The 24,092-nt window shown below is 36.4% G+C and overlaps 2 protein-coding genes across 6 annotated transcripts in view; one reads left to right on the top strand and one right to left on the bottom strand.

Annotated features, from left to right (window-relative positions):
* The window catches only part of CP (ceruloplasmin), a 59,198-nt gene extending 41,400 nt beyond the window's left edge, over positions 1 to 17,798 (top strand). The window contains exons 15-20 of one of the 2 annotated variants that reach the window (XM_024244366.3): positions 474 to 580; positions 1,506 to 1,722; positions 2,157 to 2,296; positions 3,752 to 3,914; positions 14,161 to 14,265; positions 17,337 to 17,798. In XM_024244366.3, the coding sequence (XP_024100134.3) occupies positions 474 to 580; positions 1,506 to 1,722; positions 2,157 to 2,296; positions 3,752 to 3,914; positions 14,161 to 14,252 (719 nt within the window). In that variant the 3' untranslated portion in view covers positions 14,253 to 14,265; positions 17,337 to 17,798. Of the gene's footprint in view, positions 1 to 473; positions 581 to 1,505; positions 1,723 to 2,156; positions 2,297 to 3,751; positions 3,915 to 6,486; positions 6,630 to 14,160; positions 14,266 to 17,336 lie in introns of those variants that run through there. The other variant, XM_024244367.3, reaches the window with a different exon arrangement.
* Positions 7,256 to 24,092, bottom strand: part of HPS3 (HPS3 biogenesis of lysosomal organelles complex 2 subunit 1) — a 41,535-nt gene continuing 24,698 nt past the window's right edge. The window contains exons 9-17 of one of the 4 annotated variants that reach the window (XM_002814160.5): positions 22,701 to 22,882; positions 21,392 to 21,572; positions 19,954 to 20,187; positions 17,879 to 18,064; positions 17,334 to 17,522; positions 16,260 to 16,367; positions 12,968 to 13,174; positions 12,225 to 12,315; positions 7,256 to 8,093 (exon numbers count right to left, since the gene is read on the bottom strand). In XM_002814160.5, coding sequence (XP_002814206.2) covers positions 7,966 to 8,093; positions 12,225 to 12,315; positions 12,968 to 13,174; positions 16,260 to 16,367; positions 17,334 to 17,522; positions 17,879 to 18,064; positions 19,954 to 20,187; positions 21,392 to 21,572; positions 22,701 to 22,882 — 1,506 coding nt within the window. In that variant the 3' untranslated portion in view covers positions 7,256 to 7,965. Of the gene's footprint in view, positions 8,094 to 12,224; positions 12,320 to 12,967; positions 13,175 to 16,259; positions 16,368 to 17,333; positions 17,523 to 17,878; positions 18,065 to 19,953; positions 20,188 to 21,391; positions 21,573 to 22,700; positions 22,883 to 24,092 lie in introns of those variants that run through there. The other 3 variants (XR_008523964.2, XR_008523963.2, XM_063722269.1) reach the window with 3 other exon arrangements.

The raw sequence follows: 24,092 nt of genomic DNA, 5'->3' as shown, positions 1-24,092 counted from the left end.
GAGGACAAGGAAAGGAAGCCAATGCTGAAGCTGAGGGAATTACACAAAATAGTCTAGATATACACATGCAGAGATTACGGGAAAGGTGCCAGCCACTGGGGAAAAATCACTTGGTATCTGAAGAGAAAAAAGTATATTAGGAAAACATACTTCAAGCTAAGAAGAGATTGGTTGCAAAGTTTTTTCAAATTGTAATATTGGAAGTACACCTCCTAGCTTTGTGGTATGGCAAGTGGGTTATAGCTAATTTGTAATTAACCCAAAAAACGACAAAATTTTGTCTTACAGTTCATCTTAAAACTAAATTCCTGAAAAGAATCTTGAGTACCACAATTTTTAAAAACTAATTACACTGACATTTCCGGTTCCTGGGTCCTAGTTATCAAGGCTGTGTGTGTGTGTGTGTGTGTGTGTGTGTGTGTGTATAATATAAACCAAATACAACCAGATCCATTAACACTTGATGAATTTAGGTGAAACTCACACTTACGTATGGAAAATCCCAGAAAGATCTGGAGCTGGAACAGAGGATTCTGCTTGTATTCCATGGGCTTATTATTCAACTGTGGATCAAGTTAAGGTAAAATATAAATCATTTGTTTTGTGACACTTCCCAAAATAGACACACAATTGAAGGAAGACAAGATTAGTGTTTTCCTGTGGTCCAATTCTATGTTAAAATCCTAGGAAAATAAGCTGTTTGCAAACTACTTTAGCAAATATGCTGCTACCTATGACACACAAGACAAAAATCTAACATTTCCTAATATGATACAGCTCAAAGGCCTTTCAAGATATTTGAGAAGTTTAGATTTTTGTCTTGTGGGTCACAGGTAGCCACTGAAAAATTGACAAAGAATGGCAGTATATTTGCATTTCAGATCATTCATTCTGGTGGAATGAAGGAAGGCTTGGAGGGGGAAGAGACTGGAGGTTGGGAGGCTGTTGTAATACCTGAGGCAAATTTCAAGGACCTCTACTGTGAGGAGGGAGAAAAGAAATGGAGTCAGTTATAGATAGGTGGGTGAAGTGCCTGAGTGAGCCGAAGGAAGTAGCTCCTTGATAATTCAGAGTTCTGGCTCAAACAAATGAGTAAATCTGGTATTTGTGGTGCTATTTATTATTATACATTTCATTTATCTATGGATTTTTTAGGGACTGCCACAGTGCTTGGCTCACACTCAAGAGTTCATGAGTTTATGGAACAAACCAACACTGTTCATTTGGGATACTTTTAAAATCACTGCTCATTAGCTGAGCTAATTTTTGCCTCTGCAGACACTTCTGTTATGTCAGCATCACCCACATGACCTACCTACTACTCACCATTGTTCCAATTTAACTACTTCAAGTGAAAAGTTACTAAATTGGCAGTACCACATTGGGCAAAGTCTGCTACTTCAATTGGTCTCTCCAAAATTCCTAAGGCCATGGGTGCAAAGTCTCAGTTCTCTGAAATCCTGACCTAATTCACAAGGGTTATTGAAGATTTTCCTTGTTTCCAGGACCTCTACAGTGGATTAATTGGCCCCCTGATTGTTTGTCGAAGACATTACTTGAAAGTATTCAATCCTAGAAAGAAACTGGAATTTGCCCTTCTGTTTCTAGTTTTTGATGAGAATGAATCTTGGTACTTAGATGACAACATCAAAACATACTCTGATCACCCCGAGAAAGTAAACAAAGATGATGAGGAATTCATAGAAAGCAATAAAATGCATGGTATGTTACATTATTCTAAAACAATTTTTCTACTTTTTTATCATTTTCTTTCAAATAAAATTATTTTGGAGACTATTCATTTGTTTTGTCTGAAAATAAACCACTTCTGCCTCACTTTGCATGTCAGGTAGAATTCTGTTCAAAACAAAAAGGGGACTATACTCAAAATCATTTGCTAATTTATTTTCCAATTCCAAAATCTCATTTCTTTGAAATAATCCACAATTAAGATTAAGGCTTTTGGTGCAAAGTGCCTAGAAAAGCAGTGTGTGATATTATTGACTTTAAAGTATCCATTTCTCTCATTTGTAGTAAAATAAGTCCTATTACATCAAAAAGATTCTTTACATTAACCTAATAATCATATTTTCTTTGAAATAGCTATTGGTTTAAAATATCCTGAAAAGTAACATAAAACCATATGCTTTCCTTAGCTATTAATGGAAGAATGTTTGGAAACCTACAAGGCCTCACAATGCACGTGGGAGATGAAGTCAACTGGTATCTGATGGGAATGGGCAATGAAATAGACTTACACACTGTACATTTTCATGGCCATAGCTTCCAATACAAGGTAAGAGCTATCCGTGGCAATTACTCTTGCTCTATTTGAAAATGTTTTAATACAAGTGAAGAAAATACTTCCTCAGAGAAACTCATGAAAAATTAAAAGCTGCAAAGAGTATAGCCGGTGCTTCATATCCATGGATTCCCCATCCAGGATTCAATCATGGATTGAAAATACTCAGGAAAAAATAATTCCACAAAGCTCCAAAAAGCAAAACTTGGATCTGCTGCACTGTGTACCATGTTGAATCCATGCTAATGAAATGATATGTAGGCATTGTATTAGGTGTTATAATAATCTAGAGATGATTTAAAGTATATGGAAGGATGTGCATAAGTTATACGGAAATATGCCATTTTATATAAGGGATTTGAGCATCCGTAGATTTTGGTATGGGGGCATTCCTGAAACCAATCCTCCACAGATACTGAGGGATGACTATATAAGGCACAGCAATTTCAATTGACACACCAGCTTTTGTTACACCTTGAGCTCTTCCTGGGATTTGCATTTTTAACTGAATTTTCATGGAGTTCTGCTCACAGATTCCTGATTAAGGCAACTCAGTGGAATTGCTAACAAAGAGGGTAGGAATGTTCACATAATGATGAATCAGAGTAGAGACCACAACAAGACTTTATTATAACCCTTGCCCTGCCTGTTTTAAGTTCTGTATCTTAAATGGCCCAAGGTGAGCAAGATCAGTTAGGTGACAAGCAACTGGTCTGTACATCTCAATCTTACTTCTATTCTTTCTCAGTACCGATTTCAGCAGAAGCCAGTGGCCCTCCTGGAAATGCTTTTTCCTTATGCTGTGGGCTAATTTAGAAAATGCAGACGTTATCAAAAAGCATACTGCAGAAAGCCTGTTTTTTTATCTGCATTTTGTTTTACATATATATATTGTATTCTTAGTGGGCTTTCAATTCTATTCTTGCAGAAATAGACTCTTGTCACCCAACTACTGTTTCCAGCCGAGACTCCCTGAAGTGCCTCTGGTTTTTGTCATTTTCATCAGCTTCCTTTTCTGCTTTATTATTTATATATAAAATACCTTTATTATTTACCTTGACTTAAAGCTTCACAGACAAGCTAGGATAGATTCAGGCAAAAGTGAGGCTAGGGCTGAAATGGGGCCACAGCTGAGTTCCTTTTGTATAGCTTAAGTGCTATGACAAACAGGCAAACCAGAATCAAGGTACAGGAGGTTTGTGGGTAGTCCTGATTGATGAATTCATTCTCATCACATCTTTCTTTCACATCCACTTGATGTGGATACCAAAGACTTATTAGGAATACAAAAATCACATTTTACCATTTGTATTAAACACAGAAACGAGCTCGATTTTTTAAAAACAGATTTATCCATTTTTTCAATATCCCTGAGCTGAACATTAACAAATGACATGAGTGAACTCTCATATACAATATTATACATTATTTGTCATTTTTCTAATTAAGCACAGGGGCGTTTATAGTTCTGATGTCTTTGACATTTTCCCTGGAACATACCAAACCCTAGAAATGTTTCCAAGAACACCTGGAATTTGGTTACTCCACTGCCATGTGACCGACCACATTCATGCTGGAATGGAAACCACTTACACCGTTCTACAAAATGAAGGTGAATATCCAGGTAGTAATTCTAGAAGCCATATATAAAAGATATAATTAAAGGAACTACTTTGCCTAAATACTTCCCCCAATATGAAGCATCAATATGAAGCATTTGTGAATCTGCTGCCCGATTTCTTCCTTCTCTACCTCCAAACAGCATTTTTTTCCTGCTAAATGGTGAGGGATATTGCTCATTTCCTGACAGCCAGTACTTGTAACAGCACCAGTCATTTCTAAGTTCATACAAATGTGTAATTATACCTAAAGCTGATATAAGGGAGTAGTCATGTTATTTACCAAAAACCAAACCATTATTTACATAAGACACATTTAGAATCTAATTTCTTTCTTAACAAAAAACAAGTTTTTTTCTAGGTGGCACCTCCATGTAAGAGAAGCCCAAGACAACCCCAAATAATGTAATTTCAAATAGGCAGTGTCTTTTCTGTGCTTCCAAGGGGAAGGAGGAACCTTACCGATTATTGTTTGTGAAAGATCCAGGGAAGAAACAAAATTTAAATGCACTGCTCCCCAACCCCTGCAATAACCACCCCCCCATGTGTAGGTACACACACACACACACACACACACACACACACACACTTAAAATGGAGAAAAATTAACAGTTTTTCTGTAAGATTCCTGCACTGTGGCTGCAGGCTTTGGTCTTTCCTGGGTCTTTTGAGTTGAGGACTGTTGTAATTAGAAATGGTAAATTCAAAGGGAGGAAATTATGTAAAGAAAACCAATCTATGTCTTTCCTCCCTAAAATGGGGAAAAAGGGAACATACAAATGAAGAAAATATAAATGTAAATATATTTGAAGACTTAAAAAGCCCTGAAAGGTTAATCTTTAGTGCAAATGGAAAGTTTTAATTTCTGCTCCTGTGTCTTACACAAACAATTTACATCATGAAAAACTATTTCCACTAATGCCCTTTTTATTAGAGCAGTCACTGATAACACTAGAATATCAAAGACTCTAACAGACAAGCCACTAAATTTAATGCCAATAACTTGAACAAGGTGAAGAGAGCCAAATATGAGAAAGAAAACTTTAGTCTTTAAATAACACTTGTAACCATGTGGTTCCATGTAAACCACACGAAAGGATGGTCTTGCTCAGAAAAATAATGGTGAGTAAGTAACATGGAGGCATTTGGGGGAATTCATGTGTGCAAATGCCTGGCATGCAGAGTATGGCACTACAGGGTAACCCTACACACACAGCTACAGAGAAGATTCCTCCTGTGTAACAACCGTAAAAGAAGAGGGAGATTACTGCTTGGTTAAGAAAGGCGAGATAGTTTTTAAAGCTATAGGAAAAAATACAGAATAAATAGCAAATATGAAGGAAAAATCAACACTAGATAAAAAATTAAAGAGAAATTTGACTTTTGCAAAGAGAAAAGGTATTGCATGAGACTGAAAGGAGCAGACTGAATAAAAAAAGATAGTTTGAACTATCTTTGGCCCATAAAATCGGTAGCCATGTTTATCAGTCTGAATCATCTTTAAATAAGTCCAATAAAGCTTTGAGCAAGTTTACATTAATTATGAGTCTTAGAAAAGCCTGCTTAGCTTTAAATTTCTTACAGGCAGGGACTATATATTCTGTATTTCTAGCTAAGTACCCAAATCCAATACAATAGTTTGCTTACTGAATATATAACAACTTATTAATTCAATGAAGAGAAACTTTTGAAACTTTTTTTGACATAATTTCAGATTCCCATATACCTTTCACCCAGATTCCCATATACTTTTCACCCAGATTCCCATATACCTTTCACCCAGATTCCCCGAATATTAATGAACTGCATAGCCACATTGGCTTTCTCATTCTTTTTCCTGTCTCCCTCTCATGCTCACCCTCTATATGTACACACACAGACGTGTATAGGTACATACAACTATCTTTCCTAAAAACAAGAATATTCTTGTACATGACCACAATACAATGATCGAAATCAGAAAAGCAACAATGATTTAAAAACTAGAGATCTTCTTCAAATTTCGCTAATAATCCTAATCATGTTCTTTACAGAAAAAGAAAATCCCGGATCATGTACTGCATTGTTGGCAGGTCTTTTAAATCTCCCTTACTCTGAATAGTTCCTTAATACAGGGCAGTCACTTTGTAGAATGTCCTTCAATTTGAGTTTGTCTAATGTTTCCTCATGATTAGATTTAGGCTGTGCACTTTTGGCAAGACTATCACGGCATGACGTTGTGTGTTTCTTAGTACACCATATCAGGAGGCACAAGATATTGATCGGTTCCATTACTGGTTATGTTAACTTCAAGCTTTAGTTAAGGTGGTGTCTGCCAGGTGTCTCCATTGTAAAGTTATTCATTTTCCCTTTACAATTAATAAAGATCTTGTAGGCAGGAAAGTAATCTTTCTTTAAATAAAACAGCAATAGAATGAGAGATTTTTAAACACATAAAAAGTAGAAAAATATAAATGAATCAGGAGTAAAGTAACATTAAAAATTGGAATACATTTAAAGAACCATCCACTAATTTTTAACCATATATTATTTTTAATAATGGTCTTAAAATTTCTTTTTCTATAGACACCAAGTCTGGCTGAATGAAATAAATTGGTGATAAGTGGAAAAAAGAGAAAAACCAATGATTCATAACAATGTTTGTGAAAGTGTAAAATAGAATGTTACTTTGGAATGACTATAAACATTAAAAGAAGACTGGAAACATACAACTTTGTGCATTTGTGGCGGAAAACTATTAATTTTTTGCAAATGGAAAGATCAACAGACTATATAATGATACATGACTGACACTTGTTCACTAGATAATAAAACTAATTCATACAGTCTAATCGTATCACCACTATTAGGGTTTTATAAAACTGCATTTAAAAAAAGATCTATGACCAGATATTCTCCTGGGTGCTCCTCAAAGGAACACTATTAAGGTTCATTGAAATGTTTTCAATCATTGCCTTCCCACTGATCCTTCTAACATGCTGTTGACATCACACCTAATATTCAGAGGGAATGGGCAAGGTATGAGGGAAGGAAAAAAAAAATAAAATAAATAAAATAGAATGACGCAAATCTGAGTTTTGTGAACCCCTGAAGAGATGGTCTAAAGGACGTTATCTGGAACTGGAGAAAAGCAGAGTTGAGACACAATTCTATAGATTAAATCCTGGTAAGGATAAACATTGCCATTAGAAGAAAAGCTTCAAAACAGACCTGTGGCAGATGTCACATGAGTAGAATTTCTGCCCAGTCTCAACTGCATTCAGAGGATAATATCAATGAACTAAACTTGAACTAAAAATTTTTTAAACAAAAAGTTACAAATGAAGACACATGGTTTTGAATACAATGATATATTTCTTTATTTTCACATACACTCTAGCTAAAAGAGCAAGAGTAAACATCAACAAAAAATGGAAACAAGGCTTTGGCTAAAAAAACATGCATTTGACAAATCACGTTAATAGCCAGACAAGAAGAAAGTTAGCTTTGTAAACTTCTACTTCATTTGATTCAGAGAAACAGAGAATGAGTTTTCTTAAAGTAACAAGAAAAGGAACAAAAAAAATGAGGTTTGAAATTTTTTACCATGGCAAAACATTAACATCTGTCTCAAAAACAGAGAAATCTGGAAAAATCAAGAAGATAAAATTGTGGACCAGTTAGTGACATTCTTTCAAGCATACTTGTAACATGTTTCCTTAAAGTGTTCTTGGGATGAAAATGATTGTCATGTCTCCACCAACAGTGAACTGATGCTGTTTCTTGGAATAAAAGTCAATCCCCACCTTAAAAAATATATGGCTTCTTTGAGGAATTATGTCTTAAAGACTTTTTACATTCTAAACAATTAAATTGATTGAGGTCATAAATTAAGAAATGAATAGTTACCACTACATGGTAAGCAGCCTGAAAGCATTTGCATCATATGTGTGTGTGTGTGTGTGTGATATATATAAAATCAAAAACTCCTCTACTTGTACTTCGGCATTCAATTTTTAGAAATTCAGTCTCAAATGCCATTATGGTATTTTTCAAATGATACCTTTAAGTCAATGATTTCTTTCGACTGCAATAGAGAAGATATGGCAAGAAAAATGCTGCAGTACCATCTTCTGGGAGAACATTCATGAAATCCTTCAGTTCTAGTTCCACGGCAACAATTGACAATGTTTCTGTGTAGAAAAGAATATCTGAATTAGATCTGAAAGTCTGTCTTTCATTCAATCTCTTCTTACTTAACCAACCAACTAGAAGCCAGTTCAGGCCGGGCATGGTGGCTCATGCCTGTAATCCCAGCACTTTGGGAGGCCGAGGTGGGCAGATCATGAGGTCAGGAGTTTGAGACCAGCCTGGCCAACATGGTGAAACCCTGTCTCTACTAAAAATACAAAAAAATTAGCCGGGCATGGTGGCACACACCTGTAATCCTAGCTACTCAGGAGGCTAAGGTGGGAGAATTGCTTGAACCCGTGAGCCAGAAGTTGCAGTGAGCGGAGATTGCATCACTGCATTCCAGCCTGGGCGACAGAGCAAGACTCCATCTCAGGAAAAAAAAAAAAAAGAAGCCAGTTCAGGTAACAAAATGTTATAACTTCAAAGAAAAAAAATCAATCTCTTAAATCCATAGGCTTCTTTACGGTTGTAACTTATTTTTCCTTACTAGACTCCTTTGAAGTTTATTTTATATCAACCACATGAAATTTGGATTTATTATTTCATTGCTGAATTACTGTATTATTTTGCAATTGATTTCTACTATCCTCTAAAGTACAATCATTTGAATATTCTTTTTAATGCTAAGTCTATACTAAAGCTAATTTATAAAGATTGTTTGATAAGAAACACCAATGTTTTCCCATATTAGTTCCTAATGTAACATTTCATGTTGTTAATAAGCACAAATCTGTTTTCACGACCATTTACTTCTTTTTCCCCCAAACTGCAATGGTGTTCTAATGAACATTTTTTTTTTTTTTTTTTTTTTGCGACGGAGTCTCGCTCTGTCACCACGCTGGAGTGCAGTGGCGTGATCTCAGCTCACTGCAACCTCTACCTCCTGGGTCCAAGAGATTCTCCTGCCTCAGCCTCCCAAGTAGCTGGGACTACAGGTGCGCACCACCACGCCCAGCTAATTTTTGTATTTTTAGTAGAGACAGGGTTTCACCATGTTGGCCAGGATGGTCTCGATTTCTTGACCTCATGATCCGCCAGCCTTGGCCTCCCAAAGCGCTGGGATTACAGGTGTGAGCCACCGCGCCTGGCCCCAGTGAACATTTTTAATATTAAGGAATGTAACATACATTTAAAAAAAAATGCAACTTTATGATTCTACAGCTTCTTAACAGATACATGCTGCCCTCTCCTGGAATAGAAGGGTGACAGTTATGAACAGTGTTCCCAATAAACATCCACTTGGTCTTACATCTTCTATCCACATGTCGGTGCCATTCTCTGTGTGATCGTTGCATGCCCATTGCTTACTCTATTTGCAGAGTAAGTGAAAGATAAGATCCATTCCAAAGTCATCTGTCCAATATACAGCAACCTAAATTTTTCTTTACACAAAAGAATGAACTGCCTTTGTTGCTAAAGAGTTAATGAATAAAGCAGCAATGGTTTATAGAAAAGATTCCTAGTTCTGGAATCCAGACAGACTTGGGAAGAGATCCAGACTCTTCCACCTACTCACTGAGTGGCTTTAAGAAAGTCATTTAATCTTCCAAGTCCTAGGTTCCTCATTTATAATGTAGTGGTACTGTCTGCTAGCTTCCACAGTTCATGTGAAAATTAAGCTAAAATACAATGATGCACATCTGACATAAAATCACACCTTAATAAACAGCAACTACTAACTAGCTTACAAAATGTATGTGAAAAATATGAATTATTGATGTTTTCCTATCAAAGCAGTTTACTTACCTAAATGTAGAGCTGGTAAGTAGTATCTCAGAAACAAAAAAACTGAGTTGGAGAGCTAGTGTGGAGTTGTTACAGAGTCAACAAAAATCTCACCACTTCCCAATTCTCCTCTTCTCCCAAATAAGGAGGGGCTAATACAGGTTATCACTCCAAGAACAAGGACAATATCTTAAATTCATAGAGTACTTTAAAAATTAATAAAGTACTTTCATGTATAACTTCTCTTTAATTCCTTCTAGAATCCTTTGAGGTTTTTATTTAATCCAAGCCCCATCCCAAACAGGGTAAACTAATGGGTATTAGGCCTGATTTAGGGTTGGGAAAATTGAGGCTAAGAGAAGGTTAACATTACTTGCTCTACTCCACTCACCAGCTTCCTAAATCTACAAGTTACATATAAATGATATATCTAAATGTAAACCTGTACCCTTAAAATCCTCCAGCATGTCTAGAAAATATTTGTCAAAGGTTGAAAATTTCTGGATGGTGGGATTTTAAATGATTTTTAAATTTAATTTTTGTAATTTACCACAGTACCAGAATTTTTAAAAATAAACATGGTTCATTACAAAAACAGTATTGAATATTTCCTTAAAACAAACAACCCATCCACTAACCCCTGTTTTAATGGTTCGGCATTAGTGTGGCAGTTGTCAACCAGGAAAATTTTGTCCCACAGGGGACATCTGGCAACATCTGGAGACATTTTTGTTTGTTATAACTCTGGGGCAGTAGTATTGGCATCTAATGAGTAGAGACCAGGGATACTGTTTAATATCCTAAAATGCACAGGGGAAACCCCCACGCACACGGACAATTATCTGGTCTAAAATGTCAACAGTGCCAAGGTTGAGAAACGCTGTATTAGAGAGATAAGAAATCCAAACTCCTAAGCATGTAAGTCCCTGAGCTTCATCTCCAACCTCATCCTCTTGCAATTTTGCCTAACATTTAACTTTTGATTCAGTCCTGAACTTCTCATTTAGTCTCACGACATTAGAAAACTGGGTTGCTCTAGGACACTTAGTAAGTAGCAAACCTGGAACTCAGTTCCAATTCTCCAGATCCCAATACAAGGCTCTTTTCAGTGTACAACTGTTAAGAAAACACCCTTCTGTGAAACGAACCTAAAGTTCTTCAGCTGTCTCCCTTTCTAATCAATGAACAGTTACAGAATGCTTCCTATAGGAGAGGCATGTTGCTGGTGAGGAACGTGTAACATGAAAAATGAATAAAACACTATGCCAGCTCTTGAGGTATTACAGTCTAATAAAGGTAAATCACACATGGCACTTAGTCTCATTAGCCATACACACACACACGTATGCACACAAATATATTTTGAAGACAGAGAAAAATGCAACATTTGGAGGAATGATTATGGGTGAGTTGGGGTGGAGTGTGTGGATGTGGATCAGAAAAGGATGAAGAAAGAGTCTTCTGATTAAGATAATGATGATGCTGAGGTGTAAAGATGCGGGATGTCTGTACTGGAAAGTGCTCCACTAACACAAACAGTCAGTGATAAATTATGTAAAGTGTATGCAAGTGGGGCAAAGCAATCAGACACCTGACACTTCCATCTTCTGAAAACCTAAAGCAATCAGGGAGATGGGTAGGACAGAGAATAAAGTCACCCCTTTCCCTTCCCCATCACAAGCATACAGCTTTAATTAAAGGGGGATCTTCAGAAAAATAATCTCCAGTGGCCACTGACTCGGCCTTACATTTTAAAAATCAACTGTCTTGGCTGGAAAACACAATTTCAACACTGTCAATTTCTAATATTTTATGTGCTCTGCAATTGATATACCCATACCCTTTGTCATCAGGAAAACAACTAATTATATTAACACACAGCAGTATAGAAACATATTACATATCTACCAAGATTTATGATTATGAATTACGAAAATTCAAATAACTACTATGCTGTAAAATACGGTACAATTTAGATACTCAACTTTTAAATCCTTGAGGTTGTTATTCATCAATACTTGCTTATAATTATGTTTAATAGTAATGATCTTAACTTCCTACATGAAGTAAATTAAGTACTCTGATCATTGATAAAAGATATAATTGCCTTAATGACTACTCACATTTTAAAACATTGCTGCTATCATTTTCTATGACTGTGATAATTTGTTAAGTGTTTGAAAGGATTAAGTTAAAAGAACATCAGTTCTGTGACTAGGAGATAAATCAATATCAAATGTCAAGGGGAGGGTATGTGAATGCTGAAAATAAGCTCCCCAGATGGTTCTGAAAGGCTCTTGGGCTCACTTGAGAATCATATGAAAATACTTGAGAAAGAAGGCTTCACCAAATTTAAAACTGAAACTCTTAAGTTTATAATCAAGCAAAAAAAAAAATCATTTTACCTTTTAATGATGACAGGTAGAGTTGATATTTCTCTCCACCACATTTTATTCTCTGACAAAGTTCAGGCAGCAGTTTTTTCCACCACAGAGTCTATCTTAGGAAAAAATGAATAAATTTTAGTTTGATGCATTTTATTCTCAGATTTCAAAGGAGAATAAAAAGATTGTGCAGGAAAGCACGGAGCAAAAATACATCATTTTGTCTAAGGCAGCTAACTTTGTTATAACATAAGTTATATCAGCAGCCAGTCTTCTGCCTTAACTGTAACATAAAAGTCAGGTTTGTAACTTGAAAACCCAGTAATACATATATTGTACATATGTACATGGCTATTTTCAAGAAGTAACAGACATATCCCATTATCATCTCTTATGTGGCAAGAAGGAAGGAATGAAGAAAAAACAGAACTAAGGTCCAAAATTCTTCTAATTTCTAAACTAAAAACCGTATGGCAGAGAAAATATTTTCCCATCATACACTGTTCCCAAATCTTCAGGTAATCAACTACTTCATCTCCAAACAAAAGATGTTTAATGATGATAATATACCATCTCCACATATTTTAACAGCATTTAATAGTACTCAAAACACGTAACATATTAAACATATATGCTCAATGGACCCACACAGACTTATGAGGTTGGATTAGCATAAATTGTCCCCATTTTGCAGCAAAGGAAATGAGGTTATCAAATCTGATTATCACTGATCAAGCGTAAAAACATAATCTGAAAAAGCATACCCGGTTCTCTTCTTTCAGTTCATGATTAGCATATGGAATGACTGCCTCCGGGCATCTCTCTAACAATATGTCTAAGCACTGTTCATACTCTTTCAAGCGTGTACGACACAGAACATGGACACTGAGGCCAGCAATAGTGTCTTCTGAAAGTGGCTCCAAGAACGGAATAATGGAAGCTATGTCAAATGAAGGACCACATATAAGAGACTATGAACAGAAAAGTGAAATGTTATGAAATGAGGCACCTCAAAAACTAAAACACAACATACAGAATTCAATTTCTTAAGACTAAACCTCACTTGCCAAAAATAAAATCGAAAGAATGCCATATTAGAGCACATGCATGTGGTCCTTATTTAATAAATCTAAGTATAATATAATCTTGAAACTAGCTGTAGTTTAAAGATCTCTTTAATAGAAAGCAATCATTTTTAAATAACATGATTTTATTTGCTTTGTGTGGACTGCAAATTAAAACCAATGGGTATTCTTTAGGACTCTATCCTAAGGGAATAATCAACATTGTGGTTAAAGATTTATGTCCAATGATGTTCACTGCAAGAGTATTCACAATATTGAAAATTTAGAAGTAATCTACATGTTTAACAACAAAGGATGAGTAAATACATAAGGCACACTCAGATAATGGGACATTACACAGCCATCAAAACTATGTTTTCAAAGGCTAGTTAATAAAAAAAGTTTATGATAAAATAAGTAAAAAAATTTCAATACAAAATTATATTCTGAACATGATCAGTTTTATAAAATCTACATAGGTAAATGCACATACGGAAATACTGTCGGAAGAGCATGGCAATTTGAAACAGCACACAGCATGGGACAACAAAGCCTACTCTTTGTTTTCTTTACACCTCTTCCTGTATTTTCCAAATTTTCTATAAGCATGTGCTACATACATATGCAAAAATAAAATTTAACACTTAATAAGACTAAAGTGATTGTTTAGAACTAATCATTGTTATCAATACCACTTTGTCACAAGATGAATAACAGGGGGCAGTATTATCTCAGAATTTACAACTTTACCAATATTTACTTTAAGCAATTAAACTATAAATAATACTACTGTTGATTCTACCACCAAAATAATCTCCACTTTCCCTTTCTCCAGGATAAAGATGAGATAGTCACGTCCTAATTTTCTTGTCCCTGTACCCTTTTTGCTACAGCATCTTCTGACACTCACAGGAGAATATGGAATGTGATCTACCCAATCACAGTCAGTGTGATTATTTTATTCCAAATATCTACCAAGGAATGACCAGGAGAATAAGGTTGGTCCCTTTTCTTCCTGCAAGTTTAATAAATTATTCATGTGAATAATTTCCTGACAATCAGATAGCAGAGATGAAATAAGGTTGATAATCTCTCACTCAAAGGGTCTCCCAACATGGAAGAAAAGAGATTACCTCTATATTTAACTCTTGACTAATCCAGATAATGGGGAAGGGAGTGGGGGCAGTAGGAAGGAGCAGGGCATGTGTACCAAATTATGACTGAAATGAAAGTAGTCATAACTTCAACTACCCATGAACTTTTACTTAGTTTTATCCATGTAATCAAGAAGTTTGAAAGTAAGGCCAGGTGCAGTGACTCACACCTGTAATCCCAGAACTTTGGGAACCCGAGGTGGGAGGCTTGCTTGAGCCCAGGAGTTGGAGGTTACAGTGAGCCATGATTGCTACTGCACTCCCATCTGGGCAATAGAGTGAGACTCTGTCTCTTTAAAAAAAAAAAATTATAAAAGTTTAGGCAGACTATGTTTCTCCTTCAACAGCAAAGATTTTGCTCCTTTAATAGCAAAAATTTTCCTCCTTTAATAGCAAACATTTTCCTTTTAAAATATTTTAAAACAAATTTTAAAAGATCACTGAATTACACTTTTTCAAGCAATGATTATAAATATGCTTTAAAGCTTTATCAGGGGAAATTTAATAGCACTTATTCCAATTACAATTTTAAATATGTAATTAGTGTGTATGATCTAGGAAGGCAAAGCTCCATCTGTCTTGTCCAGTGCTCCCCATAACATCTACAGCACATGCTCAAGCAATATTCGTGAAATGAACAAAATCTGAGGCTAGCCCCTCAGAAGCCTTTGTATCACAATGGTACTAGAGACAAGAGACAAGAAGAATCTTCTTTGGTTATTTTTTAAAGAAGCACATAAATAATGCCATCTCTGGGAACACCACAGCCCCACCTGAAGGCTGAGTCTAAGCAATATGGCCTCTTCAGCTTCTCTCCTCTAAGCCCCATTCCCAATTTGACATTAAGTAACAACTACACTTATACCAGTTCCCATAGTGTAAATGAGGTATTGCAAATTCCAAAGCCTAAAGAGGCCAATCAAATGATGAAGATGCATGAAGGCAGCTGGGATAAGGAAAACAGACACTCGGCATTTGGGTCAGGATGCCACAAAGATGATAACTCTGCGGGAGGACAGTGTGAGCACTGCCCAAGGAGGGGCTGCGGGTCAGTCCCAACCCTCAGGTCAGAAGCAATGAGGGCCTTGGGTTAACGGAGCTGCTAAATTTTTCAAGAGTGACTTGAAACTCAGAATTCTTAATAGGAAATCTTAAGTTTTGTATGTTAGCACCTACACTGGGAAGACCAAAGAAAACAGACGTGGGAATTATATTCGTTCTTTGGGCCACTGAACTACATTAAATAAAATCATATGCTCATGTGGCCCAGCCTGATGCTCCAAGTCAAATGTGGACTTTAATTCTCACTGCCAGCCAAAACACTGTTGCAGTCAGAATTATTAAAGGATGATCCACATTCTCTAATCATCCCCCTCATTTCTGAAAAATCCTTTTCAGGAGCTGGATAAACTACTTTGACCTGTTTCTTATAAGAGAAAGAGCAGTGCCTGGCTTGGGTTAGAGGCCTAAAATGTGTAAGTCAACACTAACAAAAACAAACTACATCAATAAAAACACCACTAAACATTTGCCACACTTTCATTTCACAAAGTGTTTTCAAGCCCATCCTGAAGATGAGGAAATCAGCCAGGAGACTTGGTGAAGTTCGTTCATCCACCTGCAACGAAACCAGCCGCTCAGCACAGGTGTTCCATCCATCATCAGTTTCAGGCAGAGGCAGGCATTCCCTCCAAGTCTCCTGAGTATGCCTAACTATGGATTTTGTCCCTCAAAATTCTACATTCTAGATTAACAGGACACCTGGGGTCTCAGCAAATTTAATCTTGTACTATATTATAATATGCATTTTCATAAGAAAAGTAGGTATTTTTACTTACCTGTAATTTTGAAAGATCTTCTGTATAATTTTTATCAGCTAAAGAATCAGATGATATTAAGACGTGAACCCATGGATGAATTAAGCCATAATGACTACAGGCATTTATCTAAAACACAAAAGAATTTCTCATAAACAAAATATAACAACAAAAACTTGCTTACCCATTCCACAAAGAGCAAAGCAATCATTAATTCTCTGCCATGTCATAGAATTAGGTATACACTTTCCTGGGAATGGGAAGGGAAGTTTTTAAGAATTTTTCCCCTGGAAAATATTTCGGTCTTGCTTGCTTCTACACTAAATATTTCCTTATATTTTAAAATGTAAATACTCCAAAGAGGCACTTTCTAGCAAAAAGAGCAATACTGCATTTAAGCTAATTATACCTAAAAAGAATATTGGAAATAATTTTTATTAATACTACTTTCTTTAGAAGGCAAAATACCTTTCATAAATTCTCAAGACAATTCCCAAGAAGCCCTGCTTATTCAAGAAGTTGGTAACTTTTCCACTTAACCCTCCATTAGCCATGGCTAATGAGCTGGGACAGAAATGGGCTAGGAGCAAGAACGGTAGCAAGAAGGGTAGAAAGAGTTGTTACTGGCTGCCTCAAGTGCCACAGAACAGCTCCTGTATGTGCAACAGACAGGAAATGGGGGCCCACTAAGGAAGTCTCCCTCCTACAGCCTTCTGCAGTTCCTCTCCCACCAAGGAGGTCTGCAGATGTCTTCTCTCTTATGTTCCACTTAATGATCCTCTGCTGAGGAAGGACAGATGAGGTGATGTTCTGGAAGAAGTCCCTTTCTCCATGCTTTGGCAACTGAGCTACCACTGCAAGTAAGTGAGGGACATTAATAAGTAGAGGACATTCTTTAGAGTACAAAATTATTTAAAATGTAGGCCACTTCAGTTATAGACAAATTTTAAGTGTATTTTTAACTCCTGCATAAATAAGATACCTGGTAATAGAAAACTAGGTTAGATTTTATAATAAGTTATTAAAAATAAGAAGGTATGTTTTTGTAATGGGCAATGCATGAGTTAAATTTAAGGTATTATTCCATTATCTTACCAGATCCTCCGATGTTCGCAATGGTGTGGTGTCAGGAGGCTGCCTCTTAGACAATCTCCAGATGTACTGTGATGTGAGTTTGAAAAAGAGTTCCTGAAGTACCACGTCTGGGAGACATGCCACTAGCTGAGCTTCCCAAAAGTCTACCAAGAGCTGAGGAATTGTATCTTCATCCTTAGCACAAAGCACCTTGAAAACAGTAAAAGAAGCCTCTATATTCCAGATAAATATAGCACTGATAAAGCGACAGCTGGGCTGAGTATCACAGCATCACATGGGCCATGCAATTAATAATTTACCATTAGCATTAGCGCCATGGCAAAAGCAAATTTAGACATTTTTAAAAGGAAACAGATTCTAGATTGTACAAATAAAGTTTCTTCAGATATAGTCTTTTAATTAGTACTTTTATCTTATAAACTGATTATGTATGTCTGTTTTTTCAATAAACAAACAAATGAAAAACTCACTTCTCTTATTCTGTCCCTCCCCACCACCAACTTAATGAGGCCATCCAGAAAAATCACATTTTCAAAGTGACAAACCTTAAAAAAGGAATCTGCTTCTTCAATTCCAATTTTATTGTTCTTCTGCAAGCCCAGAACTGAAGCCACAAGCAATCCAGGCTGAGTCTCCTTCAAGTGAAGTGCAAGCTCGGTTGGAACAATCTGTCCCTTTCTTTGTTGAACCAACAGCCGAGGTTCCAGAATGAAGCCACATACCAACTTCATCTTCAGATAAGAAAGAAATTTAGGAACAAAAGGTACATTGTATTTAGATTGTCCATCTTAGAAATACTAAACATGCTAGTGCATTTACAATGCATGGTTAAGCTATTAATAATTTAATCACAGTTTTTTCTTTGACTATAAAGGCTAGATCTTACCCAAAGAAGGACACCACTGACTGTCTTACAGAAGTTACTAACATTTAACTAACTAAGCATCAAGGTGTCCTATTTTTTGTAGAGAGCTTTATATTTAAATCTACTTGATTTGAAAATGCAGTCAATTTTCTGTATTCGTGGGTTCCACATCCATGGATTCAACCAACCACAGATCAAAAATATTCGGGATGGCTGAGCGCAGTAGCTCACACCTGTAATCCCAACACTTTGGAAGGCCGAGGAGGGCAGATCACTTGAGGTCAGGAGTTCGAGACCAGCCTGGCCAACACGGTAAAACCCCGTCTCTACTAAAAATACAAAAATTAGTCAAGCATGGTGGTGCACACCTGTAATCCCAGCTACTTGGGAGGCTGAGGCAGGAGAATCGTTTGAACCTGGGAGGTGGAGGTTGCAGTAAGCTGAGATTGCGCCACCGCACTCCAGCCTGGGCTACAGAATGAGGCTCTCAAAAAAAAAAAAAAAGGTGGGGGGGGGCGGTGGGAAACTGCCTCTGTTCTGAACATGTACAGATTTTTTTTAATTATTATTCCCTAAACAATGCAGTATTAACAACTATGTACATAGCAGCTGACATTATATTAGGTATTATAAGTAATATAGAGATGATTTGAAGTATATTGGAGAAAGTAGATAGGTTATATGCAAATACTATGCCACTTTACATAGCAACTTTAGCTTCTGTGGATTTTGGTAACTGTAGAAGGTTCTGAAACCAATCTCCCATAAATACCAAGTGATAACTAATATATCTTAAGTTTTTTCGAAATTATGAAGAGAAAATTCATTTTTCTAGAATTCTACTCTTCAAAACGGAAGACATCCCGATGTTGACTTGCTCTCCTCATCATAACAAAGCATGTCATTTGTACAGTGATAAAGCACTTACGTTCTTCCTTTTTTAGCAACCCAAGTCATACTGTGGGCTTTGGCCAGTCTGGCAAGAAAACAGTGCAGGAGCACAGTTTTCTGAAGTCAGGCTGCCCGGTTCAATTCTGGTTCTACCACTTAACAGCTGTGTGACCCTGATGAGTTACTTAACCTCTCTGTGTCTTAATTCCCTCATTTGTATAATACTCCTACCTTATAGCATTATTAAGAATTAAATAATATATGCAAGGAGCTTAGAATAGGCCTGGTAAATAATAAGTGTTCAATTACACTACTTCTTATTTTCTTCCCTTAAATGATTAACACCTTTGGTAGTGTCCCTAAATGACCTCTTTTACAAGGGAAAGTCTGTGTTTCTTGGTACACCATTCAAATGTCCAATCCTCCATAAAGTTATCTGGGATTTTCCCAAGTGGGGGCTATTTCTGCAACTACTAGACTCCTAAAGCTCATGGCTAATATCCCCTTTGCTGTTCTTAAATACATATTACTCTGTGCTTTTCCAGTGCACACATCATATCCCTCATGCCAGATCACATCATCCCCTCAGAGCAGAGCCTGTTCTTCAGTACCAAGCTCAGTGCTCTGAACACACTTGACACTAAGTTGAAGTCTTTGGATATCCACTGCTGTCATTTATCAGTCTTATTTATTTTTCATTTGCCAGATCTGAAGTCCCATTTGGATCACTTTGTTTCTAATACTGTCTGTTTTCCATTACAACCAAGAATATATGAGCCAGAAAGAAGCCAGAAGACAGCTAAACACTTCAAGAATACCAGGTCCTATTTCAGCCTTCTGTTAGCACTGGGCAGGGCTCCATACCTCTGAATGGCTTTTCATTTCATTTCTGTGCATGTCCAGATCTCCCATTTTCAGAGCCACTGCTGCCTTGGTCAATGTCACTAAGATCGATGAAAACCCAGAAGTATCCAGCTTCCTTAGATAGCTCATGGCAGTTAAAGGATTAATATTCTTCATAGAAGGACTACAGAGAATATGGGGCACTTGCTTTGGCTCAGCCACATAAAACATCTGAACCACTTTTGCTGCTAATTCCTTTGGTGAGCATGAAGGAATAAAAGGAATAAAAGGTCAGTCAGCCAGAAGAAAGCAACAAAATCAGCAAAACATATGCGCAAAAAGCCAAGACACAAACATTCCAAGTAAGATAAAATTATAGTATAATGTTTTAATTTTAAAAAGACAAAACTGATACTAATACATGGGAGGCCTGAGATAACCTGAAGTGATCTCTTTGCTGATTATAAGGAAGAAAAAGCAATGAAAATATGTACCAGGTTATGACCAGTGTTTCTAATTTTAACACTTCAGAAGAAGAAAATAAACATTTGATTGAATGACAATATAAATCCATCATAAAAACTACTATTTAGTTCAAAATATACCCAATTAAGTAATTTGTATGAGAACATTTCATTTCAAAACCTTAAAATATTTGATACCACAATTTCTAATGTGGCATATTTGCATCCAACCATGTATAAAATACATGAGGGGTTATCTTTTCTTTTCTCTCTCTCTCTAAGGCAGTGTTTTTCTGTATTGCCCAGCCTGGAATGCAGTGGTATAATTGTGGCTCACTGTAGCCGCAAACTCCTGGGCTCAAGCGATCCTCCTGCCTCAGCCTCCTGAGTAGCTGGAACTACAGGTGTATGCCACCAAGCCCAGCTAATTTTTTAATTTTCTGTAGAAATGGGATCTTGCTATATTGCCTAGGCTGGTCTCAAACTTCTGGCTTCAAGTGATACTCCCACCTCAACCTCCCAAAGTGTTGGAATTACAGATATTAGCCACTGTGCCCAGCCCTAAAAATAATCCTTAATAATGTCGTTAGGTCACTGGCCTAAGGTCAGAGTTTTACAAGTGAAGTTTAGGACACAAGGAGTAAGGGACAATTAGGGTTGTGGGAAGGACTGCAGATGAGAAGATGGAAGGCAAGGCCCGCATTCTGTGTAGCTCTACTGAGGACATGCTACTGTCACTGGGCAGGTGTTGAGACTACAACAGACCACATGTCCCTGTCTGTATAATGAGAAAGTATGAGAAGATTACCCATAAGTTCTTTTCCAAGCTATAATTCTAGCTTCATTAATGAAGAAAAGGTCACATTACTTTTTTAGAAAAAGAGTATCAAAGAAGAAAAATATTTGGAATCTGATTTCTAAACAGTACTACATAAAATAAACCATTGAAATGAAATGTTAAAAATATTAGATATAAAACAGAAAACTATAATCACTTCACTTAATTCTTCATCCAGGTTTTCATAAAGTGAATGATTAATGTAAAAGATTAATCCTCTCTCGTATTTCTGTAATCCATCCTCTACTGTCCAGTCCATTCGGGCCAGAACTTCAGCCATAGACAAACCAGACATCTTATAGTATGGCAAGGTGAGATGAGAATGCTGGGAGTCAAGCCTAAAGGGAAGGAAATGAAAAACCTCAAATTTGTCACTTTTTTAAAGATGGGGTCTCACTATGTTGCCCAGACTGATCTCAAACTCCTGACCTCAAGTGATTATCCTACCTCAGCCTCCCAAAGTGCTGGGATTCCAGGTGTAAGCCACCATGCCTAGTCAAATTTGGAATTTTTAAATCTGGATATCTAACACATTCTATAACAGAATATATCAGGCTTTCCAGAAGATAGAAATTCCAAAATGCCTTTCTACTGCCATTAGTAACTGAAACAAACTCTTTAAGTTTTATCTTCCAAATTTCTAATTAATGCAGTTTCTTTTTGCCTGCTCATAACAGAAACAAAAACAACAATTTAAGTTAATTCTAATATTCATGATCGGACTCTAAAATAATGGTGTTCATAGGAGGAAAAGTCTGTTTTATTAATTTTTAACCATTCATGTGGATCAAGTAAGTCTGAAAACAATCATATGCAAAAAAATTTGTAAACATTACTCTCAAAAATAAAAACATTATTCATACCAGTGTCCCTTTCTGACATCATAAAAGCACTGACTACTAAGATCAAAATCACAGACTGTCCAACTGGCAGCTCTCCCTTAAGCTAGCAAACAATAAACTAGTCATACCTCTCTAATGATTAGAGCTGTTTAACAAGGTAGTATTTATAATCATGTATGTATTAAACTGACTCATAGATGGTGGGAAAAAAGCCCTTCAGCTAAGCCCTTGTCAGAATGGAAAATAACCACTTTGTTTACTTTTAGGGTTTAATATGTCCAAGTCTACTAACAAAATATATGTTTTTAATGTCAGGGATTTTCAAAGCCTGAGAAAAATGTCAAAGTCCTAAGTTAAATGGTGGGAAAATCACAAACTTGAGACTTACTGCTCATCTTCTAAACTGTGACTCCTTGAGAGCAGGAAATGGGTCACATTCATTTTTGTATGTTTAAGCCTAGCACAGTACCTAACAGAGTATGTGCTCAACAAATGCTTGTGGAAGAAGTGAATAAATGAACCACCTCCCCATTTATCAGGTAACTACCAGAGATGGAAAAGCTAACAAGTGCACCCAAAATTCAAGATGACTTCTGTAACAAGGTTCCAAGAGGTGTCACCCACCTGCTGTAACAGTCCCCAAGGTGGCCACAGCTTTCCTTAAATGCTTCCAAAAGCTCTGCCTTCTCTCCAGGTTCCAGCTGACTGGCATCCATCAGGGCAGCTCGCACTAACAGATGAGCCTCACTGAGAAGGTGAATGCAGCTCTGGGTTTTGACAGTCTTATAGGTATTGCTATAGGCTATCTAAACAAAAAAGACAAACACTAATGTTGCTGAAGAGAGACTCTCAAAAGTTCCTAAGTTCTTAAAAACATTTATATATTTTGTCAGTAAAGTTAACATTTGGACATATTAAACCCTAAAAGTAAACAAAATGGCTATTTACCATTCTGACAAGGGCTTAGCTGAAGGGCTTTTTTCCCACCATCTATGAGCCAGTTTAATACATACATGATTATAAATAATACCTTGTTAAACAGCTCTAATCATTAGACAGGTCCAAATAATCCTATAATACTAATAATACTGTAAACTTAGCAACAATTTCATCTCGATAAGACTAGTGAACATGTTAATATTTGAAATAAACTTAAAAAAATTGTGATTTAATTCTTTCTCAAATTTAGACTGAGTATTCTTCCCTTATTTTAGTTTTGATTGGTAAGTTTAGGCTCTACTACATCTATTTCCATAACTCATAGAGGGCTCATGAAAATTATCACTAGCTAATCTGACTCAATCAATATATTCAGACTCTAGCAGTCAAATCACCTAAATGAAGACTTTCAATTAAGCAAGACTGAAAAGACAGGGCACAGCTAATATAATAATTGGCATTAAATTATTGGCAGGGACAAATCAGGCAACACCTTGACCTGATGTTCAAAAATTAACATCACCAAAGAGGGGCAGATGAACAGCATGTGCCTCCAGATGTGATACCCTTAACACAAAAATCATCTATGCAATATTCTGGCTGAAAATGCATAATCTGAATCTAAGGATTAAAAAAAAAAGCAAACCCTAAATAAGGAATACTCTCAAAAAAAAAGTAGAGGGGAAAACTATATTTTTCAAAAATGCTCATGTCATAAAATATAATGAAAGGCTATAGAAATATTCCAGATTCAAAGGAGGCTAAAGAGACATCATAGTTAAACACACTACCTGATCCTAGACTGGGTCTTGAACTGGAGAAAGGGAAATGCTATTAAGCCATTGGGTCAGTTGACAAAATTAGACTATGAACCATAAACCAGATAAAGCACTGTGTCAATGTTAAATTTATTAAAGCATACTACTGTATTGTGGTATGCAAGAGAGTATCCTTATTCTTAGAAAATATACGCTGAAGTACTTAGGGGCAAAAGACTGATGTATGCAGTTTACCTCCCGAAGAAGAATCAGAAAACAGTGTATGTGTATGTGTGTGCACAGAAAGCACAGAGTACAT

Source organism: Pongo abelii, chromosome 2 (assembly GCF_028885655.2).
Source record: "Pongo abelii isolate AG06213 chromosome 2, NHGRI_mPonAbe1-v2.0_pri, whole genome shotgun sequence".
Classification (NCBI taxonomy): Eukaryota; Metazoa; Chordata; class Mammalia; order Primates; family Hominidae; genus Pongo; species Pongo abelii.
Note: the sequence above shows the minus strand (reverse complement) of the source record. Positions and strands in the feature narration are given on the sequence as shown.